The sequence below is a fragment of the Nelusetta ayraudi genome, unplaced genomic scaffold (assembly GCF_046127955.1).
Source record: "Nelusetta ayraudi isolate G7.1 ecotype Tasmania unplaced genomic scaffold, CSIRO-AGI_Nayr_v1 ptg000056l, whole genome shotgun sequence".
NCBI classification, from domain to species: Eukaryota; Metazoa; Chordata; class Actinopteri; order Tetraodontiformes; family Monacanthidae; genus Nelusetta; species Nelusetta ayraudi.
This window is the reverse complement of record NW_027466106.1, coordinates 1,403,384-1,418,574: the sequence shown is the minus strand read 5'-3', so window position 1 is coordinate 1,418,574 and position 15,191 is coordinate 1,403,384. Positions and strand designations below refer to the sequence as shown.

At 42.6% G+C, this 15,191-nt stretch overlaps 2 protein-coding genes across 2 annotated transcripts; one reads left to right on the top strand and one right to left on the bottom strand.

Annotated features, from left to right (window-relative positions):
• The first annotated feature begins 1,071 nt into the window (after positions 1–1,071).
• On the top strand, positions 1,072–3,923 carry smndc1 (survival motor neuron domain containing 1). The gene is made up of 6 exons (XM_076038241.1): positions 1,072–1,226; positions 1,570–1,689; positions 1,819–1,958; positions 2,232–2,396; positions 2,499–2,652; positions 3,186–3,923. Exons 2-6 carry the CDS (start codon positions 1,570–1,572, stop codon positions 3,321–3,323), a joined length of 717 nt encoding a protein of 238 aa, XP_075894356.1. The 5' UTR covers positions 1,072–1,226; the 3' UTR covers positions 3,324–3,923.
• Positions 3,924–4,084: 161 nt separating this feature from the next.
• Positions 4,085–12,816, bottom strand: LOC142896538 (max-interacting protein 1-like). Its single transcript, XM_076038242.1, has 6 exons — positions 12,401–12,816; positions 11,116–11,218; positions 10,776–10,805; positions 9,352–9,466; positions 6,939–7,110; positions 4,085–6,169 (listed from the first exon to the last, which is right to left on the bottom strand). The coding sequence occupies exons 1-6, from the start codon at positions 12,651–12,653 to the stop codon at positions 6,006–6,008; spliced, it is 837 nt and encodes a 278-aa protein (XP_075894357.1). The 5' UTR covers positions 12,654–12,816; the 3' UTR covers positions 4,085–6,005.
• Positions 12,817–15,191: the final 2,375 nt, after the last annotated feature.

The window sequence follows — 15,191 nt, the reverse complement described above, 5'->3', positions numbered from 1 at the left end:
CTTACATTGCAGACAGTGCAGGCTCTGGCTGATCTTTTCATCTGCGGTGGGTGAAGTGGTGAGAGAGAACATCCTTTGTACGGACTGATCTGCCGAGTATCTGTGATGCTGGCTGGCTTCACTTCACTGAGAAGGGGAATGGGCGGAGTTGCGACTGGAGATTTAAAAGCAATTTGGTGTTGCGACAGGACCCCAAAACTATTGGCTGAGCATGACACAACAGCTTTTTTTATGCTCTCTGCAGTATATTTAATAACAAATAGTCTAGAATATAGTTTTTGAAGTCTGTTATTTAGCTTTATATAAATATTCTGAAAAGATGTTTAAGAAAAGGAGCAAAGCATGAAACAGTACATATGACGGAATAAAGGTCCCTGCACTTCTTAAGAAAAAAAACAACACAATAAATATATACAATCCAAACAACAGGTCATTTGGCTTTTTTGTTTGTTGTTTGTAGATTTAAGTTAATGTCCCAAAGATTATATCTTGTCCAAATCCAATTTTAAGCACTGGTTCTCAAAACATTTGCTTGCTTGACAAAGCCTTGTCCCAAACACTTGTACTTGTATTTTACCCCCAGGGACTACATTAAAGTGGATGTTGTTTTATTTGCCTTTAGGGGTGAAATAGTATATTATTGGAGGAAAGGAGCAGTTGTTAGGGAGCCCCTTCAAAATAAACATTATGTATAAAAACATTTAGCTAGAGCAGGAGTCAGTCTTCTACTCCCCTTGGAAATGGTCCAAACAGATTCTTCTCGTGACCTCCATGGTAACCTTGGTCCCCAGCTGGGAAAAAGCTTGCACTTTGTTGGTGTGACATATTATTCTATTGTATTGTAAAGCAAGTAGGTCCATTTACAAACATATTTACATGCATGTGTCTTTGCCAGACAGTATGACTATGGATTGTGTGTAGTGTAGTGTCTAAGTGTAGTTCGTGCACGAACATGGACGCTATGTTCAGCTTTGATTTGTTAAAAAAAAAAAAAAAAAAAAAAAAATGACGTCTCTATTTTACTCACAGTTACTCATAGGTCCGCTAGGGGCGCTAAGCACGCCAAGCACCGACAATTCCGTGCGCTCGCCCTCCTTGTTTCATTAGTTTCCGGTTGTGGAGAGCGCTGTGTTGTGTCTCTTATGCAGAGGTGTCGTCTAGCTATTTAAATTTAGTTTATATTTATTTGACAGTAGAATTTAGCCGAACGGATAACTCATCTCAAGGTAAAATGTCAAACAACACATCTGTCTTTATGTTATTCTGTTGGCTGAAATGACGAAATTTCTCGTTACACGACATATTTACGTCGACGAAAGAAGGCCCTGCGTGCTAACTGGTTAGCCTAAAGCTAACATAAGCGGTGTAACGTTGACTTGTTTTGTTGCTTGACTGCGTTGGTTGGACACATGATGTCCAGTCCGCGCGTATAGCTCGGGATGCTTTTTATAGTCCAATTGTTGGACTAATAAAGCCTAATTTACTACTTATTGATTTCAACCTTGACACGTTAAGGGAGCTAACAAACGCGTTTATATATGTTAACCTTTTGTTTGTTTGCCAACACAGATGTCGGAAGAGTTGGGCAAACAGTTGAGCAGCTACAAAGCTCAGCTACAGCAAGTAGAAGTTGCCTTATCCACAGATCAAGATAATGAAGATCTCCTCAAACTCCAAAAAGACTTACAGGTGCGTGTGTGCTGCTTTTGTCGTCATTGTATTGGATTTGGTAACACTATGCAAGTGAAGTATTTCTTTTTAATGCACCCAATCCTTATGATTGCCTCACCACCAAATGTGTTCATTTGTCTCCCACAGGAAGTTATTGACTTGACACAAGACCTCCTGAACTCGCAGCCTGAAAGTACATCCACCACCAATGGCTCAGACACCGTACCTGTCAAGCAGGGTTGGAAGATTGGGGATAGGTGTATGGCTGTCTGGAGTCAGGACAGCCAGTGAGTATCATTGTGTCATATGTTGAGTGTAATTCTAATTATTATATTGTATTGCATTGTGTGTGTGATTTTATTATCATTTTAATGTTTGAATTTTATTACAAAATCACTAAGATGTCATGGGTATACTTTTCTAGTATGATTGTGAAGAAAACTTTCAGCTTCTAATTAAGAAAATGAACTAATAAATGTAAAATGTGTTTGCCTGCTTTGTAAGTAGAGCTTGAGTCTTTGGCTCATACTCACCTGCTTACAGACTTGATTCTTTGGCAGGGTTTACGAGGCTGAGATTGAGGAGATAGACCGAGAGAACGGGACTGCAGCCGTAACCTTCTCTGGATACGGGAACGCGGAAGTGATCCCCCTGCAGAACCTCAAAGTGGTGGAAGAGGGCAAACGCACCCACGTTATCGACGGAAGTGGAAAACCGAAATCAAAGTATGAGCTAAGTAAACTGTAGTGTCCCACAAAACAGATACAATTCATGATTTCACGTGTGTTTTTTTTATTTTTTATTTCCTTTTGTCTTTTTTTTCCTAGGAAAGAACAGATTGCAGAGCAACGGGAATATAAGAAGAAGAAAGCTCAGAAGAAAGTACAAAGGATGAAAGAGTTGGAGCAAGAGCGGGAGGATCAGAAGTCAAAGTGGCAACAGTTCAACAACAAAGCCTACTCTAAAAACAAGAAGGGACAGGTATTCACTTCAAAACGGTTTTGATATTTCTGGAGGGGCCGGGGGGCAGATGTAGCAAACATTCAAAATTGAACCTTCGCAATAGGATCAAGTTTAAATATTTGGGCCATTGCTCGGTAAATCCAAAGAGTAAACCCCGTAGGTGAGTCCGATGAAACTGGGACTTCACAAAGTTGCATGAATTTTAAAGTGGGACACTAAAATCAATATTTTGTGCAATGCTTTTTACTTCTTCAAAGTCAATTTTCCTAAGATCGTTTGCTTAGGTATCCTTTACAGAGCTTTTTACCTTCATCAGTTGATGTGAAAACGGCTTGTTAGTGGCACTTGTCTTTTAAAGGCCCAACGTTATAACAGTTTTAAACCATTCTCTAGTCCTGCACACACAATAAAAAAATGTTTTGTTTTTTATCTGTTGAGCTTTGACAAGTTCAGAATGTCAAGAATTGGCAAACTGTGACTTTATACAGAATAGCTGACTGTTGTCTGCACTGCATCATGAATGAATTGTTGTCCTCTCCTTGTTTTTGAAGGTGAAGAGGAGCATATTTGCATCTCCAGAAAGTGTTAACGGCAAGGTTGGTGTGGGAACATGCGGCATCGCAGACAAGCCAATGACCCAGTATAACGACACATCAAAATACAACGTGAGACATCTAATGCCACAGTGATTCAGCGTATCGTGTAAATAATCTGTATACTAGTTGTACGGTGCTTCTCATTGCATTTATACATGAACCAATTTCCCCAACAAAAACTTTGGCAGGATTTCTTGCCCACCATAATTAGACAAAAAAATGGATGTAGTTTTGTTGGTACCAGAGGAACAAAGTAACTTAAGACGTATAAGAGGTGATTGTCCGTGTACTGAAGGTCACCCACAATGTAAAATGGGAAGTTATGAAGAGAAGCTGTGGATATTTGGCAAGTACTCGTCCGTAAGAACACATATACCTATGTGAGCTACAATACAGATTCTAAACAGATCCATTACTACTGATCCACAGTCTATCATTATTACTATTATTCTTATTGTTTTAGATTGCTTGAAGAAAGATCATTTCTGTGTATATATATAATAGTAAAATAAACATTTGGTTCTCTTTTTTATACTTGTGTTTACCCCGTTTTGTGTTTTATTTTCATTGTGGGGCTGTCCTGTAGATGGCAGTAAAGACATGTACAACTGTTGTGAAAACCATTTCACGATCAGCATGCTCCATCTGTCAACTTGACCTGTGTTCTCATTAAAAATGAAAGACATTTTTTAATTGGTAAGCATGCTTCTCTTTGTTAGCTTGATGCGTAAGGGAATTCCACGGCTGGAGTAAACGCTTTGCACACAATACACAATCCAGGACAGCCGCACTCACTCTCAAAAGGGTGATTGCCTAAAGAGTAACGGTGTAGTCAAAGACAACACGCCTTCATATCTGGGTGGGAAAGGTTTATTCAGTCTGGGAACAATTATCAGGAACTATTACAAAGTACTAGCAGGGGACCAGCAGCACATGTTTTTGCAAAAAAGTCACCTTGTATGGCTGATATAAGCACGAAAAAACATTCTGGGGTGCGCTTCGACACACATCCTTAACAAAAAGCCTTTTTCATAGTGCATTTTGTAGTTTCCCAAACACGATTGGGGGTTGGGGGAGGGGGGGAGGAAAAAGACCTGTAACAAGGAACTTTGTGCAAGAGTCATATACCCATGTTAAGACACAATTTGGTGTTGATCTACGTACAGTAGGTCTTGGACCAGAACAACGCAGGTATAAATGGTTTTGTTGAAATGCCTTATTTGGTTTGATGGGCTCTGATAGGTCAGCAGTGCAACTCTGTGGCATACATTAAACAAATCGTGGTCGTTTTTCAATTTTCTGTTGAGATTTAGTTTCTGTTGCAATTCATACAAGACAGAATTAAACACTTAGATATAAACCAAAATTAGTATTTTATGTTAGTGTTCATGCTACAGACAACTTTTTTTGTTCCTTTTGTTGGATTTTTTTTTAAGACTTGTCAATCCAAATCATTTTCTAACATGATTAGACAAGCTACATTCAACACACATGCACCAGAGATTTAGTTGTTGTTTTTTTTCAAAAAGAAAATAAATCAATTACAATCATTATTTTATGTTGAAGAATAACAACTGATACTAGTAGTGAGAGCAAAAGGAACACTGGCAAATGTCGGACGGCTAAAACGATGTGCTTAACGCTGCCAACGTTGAAAGAGATGCAAAATATTGATGCGTTATTGCTTGAGCCTTGTGCTTGGACGAGTGGCGGCTAGCTTATTACTGTTGGAACAAAACTAAATTTGTGCACAGTGTTGAAAAAAAATTTATACCCTTCCAACAAAAGACCATTGCACAGTGCGTTTAACCAGCAGCACCGCGGCAGAGGGGGGCGTTCAAGTCAGGTAATTTGGTGAAGGTTTAAAAAACAGGAAAAAAAACAAGCAACGTTTAAACAACAGTAGTTTTCCCATTCAAGCACGATCTAGCTAATGTAAAATTAAATATACCAAAAAAATAAATACTATAGTCATACGCAAAATAAATTAGACTAATACAGGTGGACTACATCACCTGTCCGGACGTGACTGTTTGAGTCGAGGGGGAGAAGGAGGAGGAGGAGGAGGAGGAGGGACGCCACGAGAATCATTGATGGTTGTGGCTCCTAAAGCTGAGTTTGTAGGAGTGTATTAGAACATTTTGGAATGCAGACGTTTTAGCCCTTGCCACTGGCTTGTAGTGTGGGTGAATAATCCAAAGAAGGGCAATGTTTCACAAGGCAAAAGGAACAAACGTCCCCAGTGATGAGCTGTAGCTGGTACTGGGGTTCGTTTTGTGTGTGTTTTTTTCTTTATTTGCTTTTCTTTTTTATTTTTTTGCTGGTTCTAGAGGATCAATGTGACATAAGATAGAATGTTGCCCTCGGTGTGTGACGCCGCTGCGATCCGGATCCTCTTTGGGATTTGTGTGTAGTGCAGGAATGGATGTTTTTCAAGCTGGCTTTTTTTTTTTTTTTTTTTTTTTTTTGGAGTGCGGTCAAGGGACATTCAGGGTTGATTGTTAGTCAACGTTGGAAATGAGGTCCGGAGAGGTTAACTCTGGATCACATTTAGAGCAAGGCGAGCTGAACTAGACGACTATTTTTTTGTTTTGTTTTTTTTGTTGCGAGTTGTTGGGAGGTTTTTCGTCTCGTCCGTCGAGGGCGGTTAACCTAAACTGCGGAGGGGCGGGGACGGGGGCGGGGCAGAGAACGGAGCGGCGAGCTGGTACTTTTGAGAGGTGAAAGCCGTAAAAGACTGCAGCTGGAGTAGTAAAAGTACAGGCTGGTGTGTTTTCAAGCGGAGAAGGCCAGTTTGTGACTGCAGGTGGAGTAGCCCTCGTCGCTGACGGAGCTCTGCCGGCTGCTGTGGTCGTCCAGGTCGCTGGCGCTGCTGGTGCTCACACTGTCCATTTCTCCATGGGAGAACTCGGTGCTTTCCACGTCCACTTCGATCTCCTCTGGCGTGGGATGAAACAAACAAGCAAAAAAAAAAGGTTTGCCGACGCTGACATTTGGATTCAGCGAACAAACAATCGGGGGGGTTCCACCCTCCCCCAGATTAACCCATGAGACCACCTGAAAGCCTCAAAGCATTTTTGTGTGTGTATACGTTTCTTTCATTTTAATGACTATCTACATAGATTCTCACTTAAGGGACCTAAACAATGAATGAATGAATCATATATGGTATTATGTAGTGAACAAAAAAGTGTGACATAACTCGAAAACATTTCATATTTTCATTTCTTCAAAAAATAGCCACCCTTCAATACAATATTTAGTTATTCAACAATGTTTTCTTTTAGACATAATTTCATATATACTGCTCATATATTTGATCAATGTGTATCTACAATGCAGAAATGAGTAAAGATAAAGAAAAACCATTGCTTGAGAGGGTTTGTACAAACTTCTGACTATGTGTATATAGATTTATACGCATGCATTATTGCCACTAATGGTCACTAAAATAAATAGTAATTAAGATCACTCTATCTAATATTCTATTTATTATTATTTTTTTTAATATTCACAAAAGAGTAATGGTTATTTCAGGGTTCCTGCATGCTAAGGGATGAAATACTGTCAGGTTATTATAGGCCTTCTGCATGCTAAGGAAATTTAGATTGGTACTGAGTAACAATCAGGAGGATGGGGCTTCCACCCCTCTTCAAATATTGATGGGTATTTCGCACAGTGGAAGGTGGAGGCTCCCCGAACACCCACCTCTGTCAGACTCCGAGCGGTCCGAGTCTACGTGGGAGCCCAGGCTGTCCGTGCGCACCCTCTCCCTCTCGCCGGTGGTCTGCAGCTGGGAGAGCTGCCTCTGCAGGTGCCGCCGCTCTCTTTCCAAAATCTCCATCTGGTGCTGACTCCTCCGGTCCGTCTCCTCCAGTTTCTGGGGGGGGGGGAGAAGAAGCGGGGGTAGGAGGCGGAAATGTAAGCGGATTCCCTTTAAACAAGGACATGAGTGTTGGGGTGGTGGCTAGCCAGGTAGTGGGACAGGCAGGCGCAGGGGGAGCTCATGATAGCTGCGGCCATCAAAATGTTATTCAAATGAGCAATAATGAGCAATGACGTCCCTTTCTCCTTTGTCATCCCAGCTCCCTTGTCGCAGCTCCCGACTGAGGTCGCAGCAGCAAGTCGTGATTATCGTGATCCGCCCTTATGCAACCCTCCCCGTTATATCCAGGCTTGGAAGCGGCAATTAGGACAGGAGGACACGGTGCCACGGATTGAGCCATCGACCTCCCGCCCGGTCGGCGTGCAGCAGCTCTACCTCCCGAGCCGCAGCTGGCCCAGTTATTGTTCACACAGTTAATTAAGCCGACACAAAAAAGATGCCACATGGAATTAAAACCAAGAGATGGCATTTGTGAAAACTATACCGATGGCGGATGGGATGGAAAGGGATGGGATGGGAAAGGGAAGGGAAGAGGCCTTTCTACAATTGTCAAAGCATTTGTTTTTGCTGTTACAAATCAAAGCCCTGTATTATTAACCTCCTGCAGCTGTAAGTGTCGCACTGGCTGGACCAGCGTACACCACATTAGACAATCCCCAGTTACCAACAACACTGTAGCGCAGTGTTCAGAAGCAGCATTTCTCTGAGCTCAAACAGGTCCAAAGAAGTCGCAGGTCCCTTCATCTGCTGCCCGCTGTGCTCACACTGCCACCGTCTGTCGCCAGGACTGGCTTTCTGCTGCAGCCCTCCATCACAGGTAGGAGGCCTCCGTGTGGAAGAGCCATTAGGAAGCCTTGTTTTACACGAGCGAATAGGAAGCCTTGTTCTATGAGAACCAATTGGAAGCCTTGTTTTACGTGAGCCAATAGGAAGTCTTGATTTATATGAGACGATAGGAAGCCTTTTTGTTTTGTGGCCACCTCCTTCAAAATGGATAAATTCTGTCAGATTTGTTTTGTTTAAGCAATTAAATACGGTGTAAGCTGTGTGTCCTATGTTATCTTTGTATTGCAGTCTATGGGAAAAAATGAAATTTTGGGCTAATGAAATTTTTTGCTGCAGTACCTAGAGTGGCCACTGGGAGAAATCGTCACGCCGTTATATTGCCAGTCTGGTATCCAGTTCTTATGACACATCCATGGCCTGTCCTGTGTCTCTGCTTTGTTTCAGTTTGTTTTTTCATCCTACTGGTTCGGCTCCCGCTCTCATCTTCTCCCGTCAACCTTTTACTCGCGTGCCATCCCAATCCCGCACGATGACCTGTGCGATCCCCGAAAAAATGTCAAGAACAGAGCTCAGCATTCTGCAAAAGTCAGCCCCTTCTATAGTCAGTGTGAGAAGATTAAAAACGACCAAAGCAATCCTGTGAGCCTGCAGCCAAATTAATGACAATATGGTGAAAGACTTAGAATATCTCATTTCAACTACCCGGCTGAGGGGTCATGCGACTATTCATTCAAAAAAGGAACAGAATCATGAGGACGAAACGGCTCGCGGCAAGAAAAGTAAGAAAACAGCTGCACGAAGTGAGAACGAGAATGGAGCAAATTTGTTCTAAAAATTTACACCGGCCTACCGAGGGCATTCATTTTTTTTTTTACCATTTCTACTTCGCACTGGTTGTGTCATCTTCTCTTGTAGCACAGGTCTTTGTTACAGTCCTTCAGGACTCGGTGGTATTTCAGTATTCTGTGCACCCGTGTCTCCTTCTGACCTCGCTCTATTCTTCTGCCTGTGACCTGAAAAACAATCATCTTGTCTCCTCGAGGCGGCTGTCAACTACTTTTTCAATGCATCTTGAGGACAGAGGGGACCAGGAGTCGTACCGGCGGTGGTGTGAGCGAGGAGGGGTGTCGAAGAGTAAAAGCTCTGCGAAACTTTCACTTCATCCTTGACCTTAATAACCCGCCTTTGCCATCTTTCAGCGACGGGAGGCTTTCAAATGATATTCGGTTACACGCGGAGCCAAGCCTTGACGGCGAGCTGTAATACCTGCCGCCGTGACTCACTGTTTGAGTGGCGTTAGCGCTCGGCCGGCAAGCCGGTAAGAGAAGCAGAGCACGGTCGCAGTGACGACGCTTACGTCATCGCTCCGAGCGCGTAAAAAACGAAGCGGGCGTGCAGCCGCCGTGATCCCATGATGGCACCGTGCTACGGGAGGACAGACTGCCACACCTTGATATGTGCCTTGGCCTTGTTGAGCAGCCCCAGCGTGGTGTGCCGAGTGCAGTCTGCTTCCAGGGGGATGAGGGACTTCAGCCTCTCCATACACAGGCGGAGGTGTGCTCGTCTGCCAAGAGGGGAAACGCAGACAACAACACACAGACTATGGTTTAGTATTATTTATTTTATTTTTTTTAGACCTTTTCATGTTCAACCAATCATGTTCCTTCTGCGCTTAATCGTGGCAACAAAGTTTAACCAGACACGGCATGTTGGCACACAATCCGCTCATAATTACACTGTCTTTTCCTTTCTACGATGAGAAATGTCACATGCAAGACGTTCAGGAAAGCTGACTGGTGTGTTTATGCATTTTGCCAGTCGCCTACGCCATCGGACTCCTATGCAGCTGTGTGTATATATGGATACATCTGGCCCTAGATGTATAAGCTGCTGAGGTCAGCCGCACACTACTGTTTCCGACTCACAGAAGGCCTCTGGGCCAGTGGGCCTGAGCGCACGCAGAGACGTGGCAGAGGACGCTGCCTATCCTTTCAAATAATGTAGGTCAAGTCGTGAGATCATCTCTCCGCCCACTGTAAGCCACCAGAAAAGACCCCCCCCCCACACACGACAAAAGACAGATTTCTCTGACTACATCAACCAAGGCCGTTGACTTCTGTGGCGCTGGCCGTGAATTCATTTTTTTTTTGTTTAACAATTAAAAGGTGTGCTGACATTTGCTTCCCCCCAGCCAAAGCTGCCTCATCCTGTGTCAGGATTCAGGAAGGAGCCCTGTTGTCTGGAAACAGAAGGTTCCTTTTGCTGACAGAGGAAAGTTCTGCATGTCCTCCAGGAGGCAAGAGGTGCTACCAGGGATCCCTGCGTGTGCCTGGGCAAAAAGGCTTGCTGCAAATTATAGAACCTCCATAGGTAATCTTTTAATGCTGAGAGATGAAAAAAAAAAAGTCCATCTTTAAGGAATAATGGGTGTGTGTGGGGGGCGTTAAAATGGCACGGTCAGCGACTTCACAGAGCAGGATGGGCAAACATTGTGCAAACACAGGAGAAAGCTTCAACAGCTTCTCATATAAAAAAAACTAAATTGACTTTGAATGTTGGAATAGTGAATAGTCTGTTTCCTAATCGTGTATATATTTTCTGCATAAACCAAATCGCAGACGGCAATCATTTCAATCACTGCTGAGTGGAAATGATTGTGGACATCTAAGAGGGGCTGCCCACTTCCAGCCATTGGAGGTGCACTCGAAACCTTACAGTGATAACTGTTCTTTAACATGAACGTTCAAACTTGCATAACTCAGCCTTTTTTCCAGTCGCTACATTTTAAATGTTGTCATGGATGTTTAAAACACAGATCAAAAGCGTTCAAATGACCTTTTGTTGCAAAAATAAATAAATCTTGGATAACTCACCGATTTTTTTCTAGTTCATTGTGTGCAGACCTGTAAGGAATAGAAAATGGTTATTCAAGTTAAAAAAAAAAAAAAAAAAAAAAGTAATTCATGCAGCCTGCAAAAAAGAGCAAATTTTCATCTCTCCAAAATGCTTCAAGGGGGACTCAATCATGCAACACCACAATATTGAAGATATGTGTATATCATGTATCCGTAAACATCAGAACAAAGTACAAAGTTTTAAAGATGAAGTTTTAAGTTGTTAAAATTGTAAATATACTTCAAATAAATATCTATTCAACTACATTATTTAAAAAAAATGTTCATGTATGAGGGATTCACTGCCACTCATCGTTACCTATTGTGAGTGCTGTCCAGTTTCCTGTTCTTGAATTTACGTTGTTTCTGTTGATGTGCAGTCTGGGATGCTGGATAAGATGAAGCGTACCCGTGCTCATATTCTGGTGATTAGAAGGGGGGGGGAGATCATCAGACTTAAAAGGTCTTTTTAAGTGATGTGCTACAGGCATAAAAGCTTCATGCAGGCCGGCATTTGCATGATAGATGTGACCTCATTTAGACTGAATCCTGCATCACATACATCTCTGTGACTGGGGGGGCGACGAACCGACTTAAATTAAGCCCAAATCCCATGTTATAAAACCGATTATGCTACACGTATAATACACATTATCTCCCCGTGGTTACATGAACGTAGAAACACTTGGACGTGCACCTTTCTTTTAACTCGTTCAAAAGAAAGGCCTCCAAATCCCACAATCCCCCACTCCCAGTAACAAAGACGTCAGAATTCAGAGCCGGCGTGCAATTGGCTGACATCGGCCACTCCAGCGCTGGGAACATTGAGTGCCGACCAATCAGAACTTCACAATTAGTTCCATGTGGAAACCATGTGAACATCACATACAAGGAAGAAGCAGCGGCTGCCTCAGAAAATGATCGGTGTGCTTTAAACTCGATACTCCGAGGAGACATAAGCCCCCCTTTAAAAAAAAAAAAAAGAAAGAAAAGAAAAAAGAAAGCCCCACATTGAATCGATGTGCGTTTTGCACGGAACACTGTGCGTTTGTTTATTGGCAAACGGGGATTGAGGGCGACATTATTCGCGGAACTATTCTTTCAGGAAGTGCACCGACAGTGGGATAAAGGATGAGAGGAGGAATTAGAAGCCTCGCACGCACTCACGAGAGAGAGAGAAAAAAATTCCCTTCGTGCACAAGCCTAGGAAATGAGCACGGAAGTGTTTTTTGGGGGGGAGACAAAAGGCACCGAGTGGTGCCGTGTGGGTTCAAAACCATCCATAACACTGCGGAAGGAGAACCTTTTTTTTTTTTTGAAGGGAGCAAAGCGTCGAAGCTGCAGCCCTGCTAAAAAAAATTACCTTCCCAACCATTTACTCTCATTCGCACTTTATCCTCTGAACAGAAATGTATCTTTGGAGCATAACATTGAAAAATATCACACGAAGAGTGACTTGGGAAGTCCATCTGTCCTCCTTTTGCACGTCTATTGTCGCCTAGGCTATTGTTGTCTGCTCGGCGCATTACGTGTTAAACGTCGCCCCCCCCCCCCCTCTCCCGTCTCCCGTCTCCCCCTGGCTGTCCGTCCGTGTGTTTACTTACTTCCGCTGCTTCTTTCCACATTCTCTATGTAATTTGCCGCATCGAGCAGCACCTGAACGTTCTTCATGAAAGTGCCGATCTGGTCCATCGCGGCGCAGTCAGAGTACAAGACGTCACTGAGCGAATAGCCGGACATCTCTGCGAAATCCTGCTGGTCCACAGAGGCGTCCGACTCCGACAGGACCTCCTCGGCTCTCAGCCCGCTGCTGCTGCTGCCGCCGCTGCTGCTGCGCTGCCTCATGTACTTTACCATTGCAACGACGAAGGCTCGACGTTTGTGCTCTTGTTTTTGTTGTTGTTGTTTTTTTATGTCTTTGAGTGTTTTCTTTTCTTTTCTTTTCGGTGAATTGTGTTCTCCGTGTCCCGTCGGCGCGCCGAGCTGGCTGAGGTGGACTAGTAGGCTCGGCGGAATTGCAGTGCCTGCTTTAGCCTCAGCAGCCACACTTGCCCTACTTGGTGGATAATCCCTCCCACTAACGCATGCATATTGCATTCATTGTCGAGCATGGAGCGTGCCATAATAAATCCTCGTAATCAATGCTGCAGGGGAGGAGGGGGTTGTTGAAGAGTGGCACAAGAGTGGTTTGTGTGCTGAAATTAAAAGATAAAATGAATATAAAATAAAGATGTTGACAAGGGGGGGGGGGGGGGGGGTGAACTTGGTGGTTGTTAGTTACTGATGGGATTGGTTCAAGAAGCTCAGCAAGAAGAACATGCTTATACTTTGTATTCAGCAAAATTCAGACACACACACACACTCACACACACAGCATCTAATATAATATGTGTTTCTCTCAGCATCCACATGCTGCAAGTGAAAGAAGGATAATGTTTTGCTCTATCTTGGCTCTACTTAGAGGCGTCTATCTCCTGAGTCATCTCCTCCAGGTAAAGACTGAGCAGCTTCTCTGAAGAAGGCCTCTTGAAGAGACACGTGGTGCGGGACAGGATGTTTGGATGCGGTGTGTGCCTGATAAAACGATAAACTGAATAACTAACTATGAAAGGATGGCCACTTCAAGTTTAGATTTTGCATTGTTGCGCTCCGTCCCATGCTAAACTATGATAAGACAGTCATTTTGGTGAATTTTACACAAATTAACATATTTTTTTGGATATTTTTTTGTTGCATGAAAAAAAGTCCTTCTCATGCTAAGCTACGATAGGACGTTGGTTTTTGTGTGTTTCGTTCTGATTAAAATGTATATATATATATATATATATATATATATATATACATATATATATGTATATATATACATATATATATACATATATATATATACATTGTCCTCCCAATTTTCGGACATGTTGAGATTTTGCTTGGAACAGCTCCTCTCAAGCTAAGCTATGCTAAGGAGGTGGTTTCTGTGGGTTTCGGACTGATTAAAGTATTTTTCCCCCCCAAAATTTTCTTTGTCCCCGGAAAAAAAACAACATATGTATGTATTTTTTCCCCCCAATTTTCAGACCTGTTGAGATTTTGCTTGGAACAGCTCAGTCTCAGGCTAAGCTATGCTAAGAAGGTGGTTTCTGCGCATTTCGGACTGATTAAAGTATTATTATTATTTTTTTTTTTTTTTCGTCCAAGGAAAAAAATCAACCACCACACTGTACATACGTAGTTTTTCTTCTCAATTTTTGGACATGTTTAGATTTTGCATTGTACTACTTTGTCTCATGCTACACTGTGATGGGATGGACAGTTCAGTTTCAGTGATTTTCAGGCTGATTAAAGTTTTTTGTAAATATTTGTTCCCATAAAAAAGAATAGACATATGTCCTTTTTTCCCGAGATTTTCCCGAGATTTTACATTGCACCACTCTGTCTCATGCTATGATAGTACGATCATTTTGGAGAATTTCGCACTGATTAAAGTACTTTGTTGTCACCTGGTTTGAAATCACAGTAATAAAAAACACCAAAACAAATCCAGTTAAAGCCAAAGTTAAAATCAATTATGGGGAATAATCTTGGATAATCATGGCTATAAACATCACAATTATAGCTCCTAAAATCACAATTAAAAATTGGCTAAATATCTTAATTAAAAAGTGATATTTTCTGCCATGATTACGGTGGGAAAAAAATAATTATCACTACCTATTTATTACCACTAGTCTGACTATGTGAGTCATGACATTCATAACGTCAGTCCTGGCACTTTCTTTATCATTCAAACATCATGTGATTTTCGACCAATCATGTCAACGTCAGACTAGGTTACTAGGTCAATATTTTATTTCGACATTGTTTTCTGAAATTCAGAGGTTAAAGTTGTGAGAAAATGCCGCCCCAAACAGGAAAATGTTGATCAACTGCATCAACTTACTTTAATTTTTGTTCACCTTGAAATTAAGAGTAATTCTTGACGCTCAACTCCTTCTTTCTGACTGATTAAGAAGTCATTCCACACCAACGTACACACACACACACACACACACACACACACACACACACACACACACACACACACACACACACACACAGAGTGAGGAATAAAGGAGGACAGAAGAGGGAAAGGGCCACTTTTACAAGGCCAGCCATGCGTGCAGGGTTGTGTTGTGCCTCCCAGACAATGAGTGCAGATGGCCGGCCGGCTGCAGATGTGGCCAGGCCTGTAACGGACGCCTGTGAGAGAGCACTCCCTCCCATGGAGTCTATTTCAGCTGTCTGGCAAAGGCACACAGAGCTAATTCTGGACACAGGAACACAGACACAATCGGCAACACGTACGGGGAAACGGGGCCAGAAAACACAGCAAAATACCACTAAATATCTGTCCACTGA

Bases quoted from the DNA above. Each gene is read 5' to 3' on its own strand.
- LOC142896538 (XM_076038242.1), bottom strand. From the start codon at position 12,653: ATGGTAAAGTACATGAGGCAGCGCAGCAGCAGCGGCGGCAGCAGCAGC. The intron at 11,219-12,400 runs GTAAGTAAACAC...TCTAATCACCAG, and splicing joins TGTGGAAAGAAGCAGCGGAA to AATATGAGCACGGGTACGCT. The intron at 10,806-11,115 runs GTAACGATGAGT...TATTCCTTACAG, and splicing joins CTGGACAGCACTCACAATAG to GTCTGCACACAATGAACTAG.
- smndc1 (XM_076038241.1), top strand. From the start codon at position 1,570: ATGTCGGAAGAGTTGGGCAAACAGTTGAGCAGCTACAAAGCTCAGCTA. The intron at 1,690-1,818 runs GTGCGTGTGTGC...TGTCTCCCACAG, and splicing joins AACTCCAAAAAGACTTACAG to GAAGTTATTGACTTGACACA. The intron at 2,397-2,498 runs GTATGAGCTAAG...TTTTTTTCCTAG, and splicing joins AGTGGAAAACCGAAATCAAA to GAAAGAACAGATTGCAGAGC.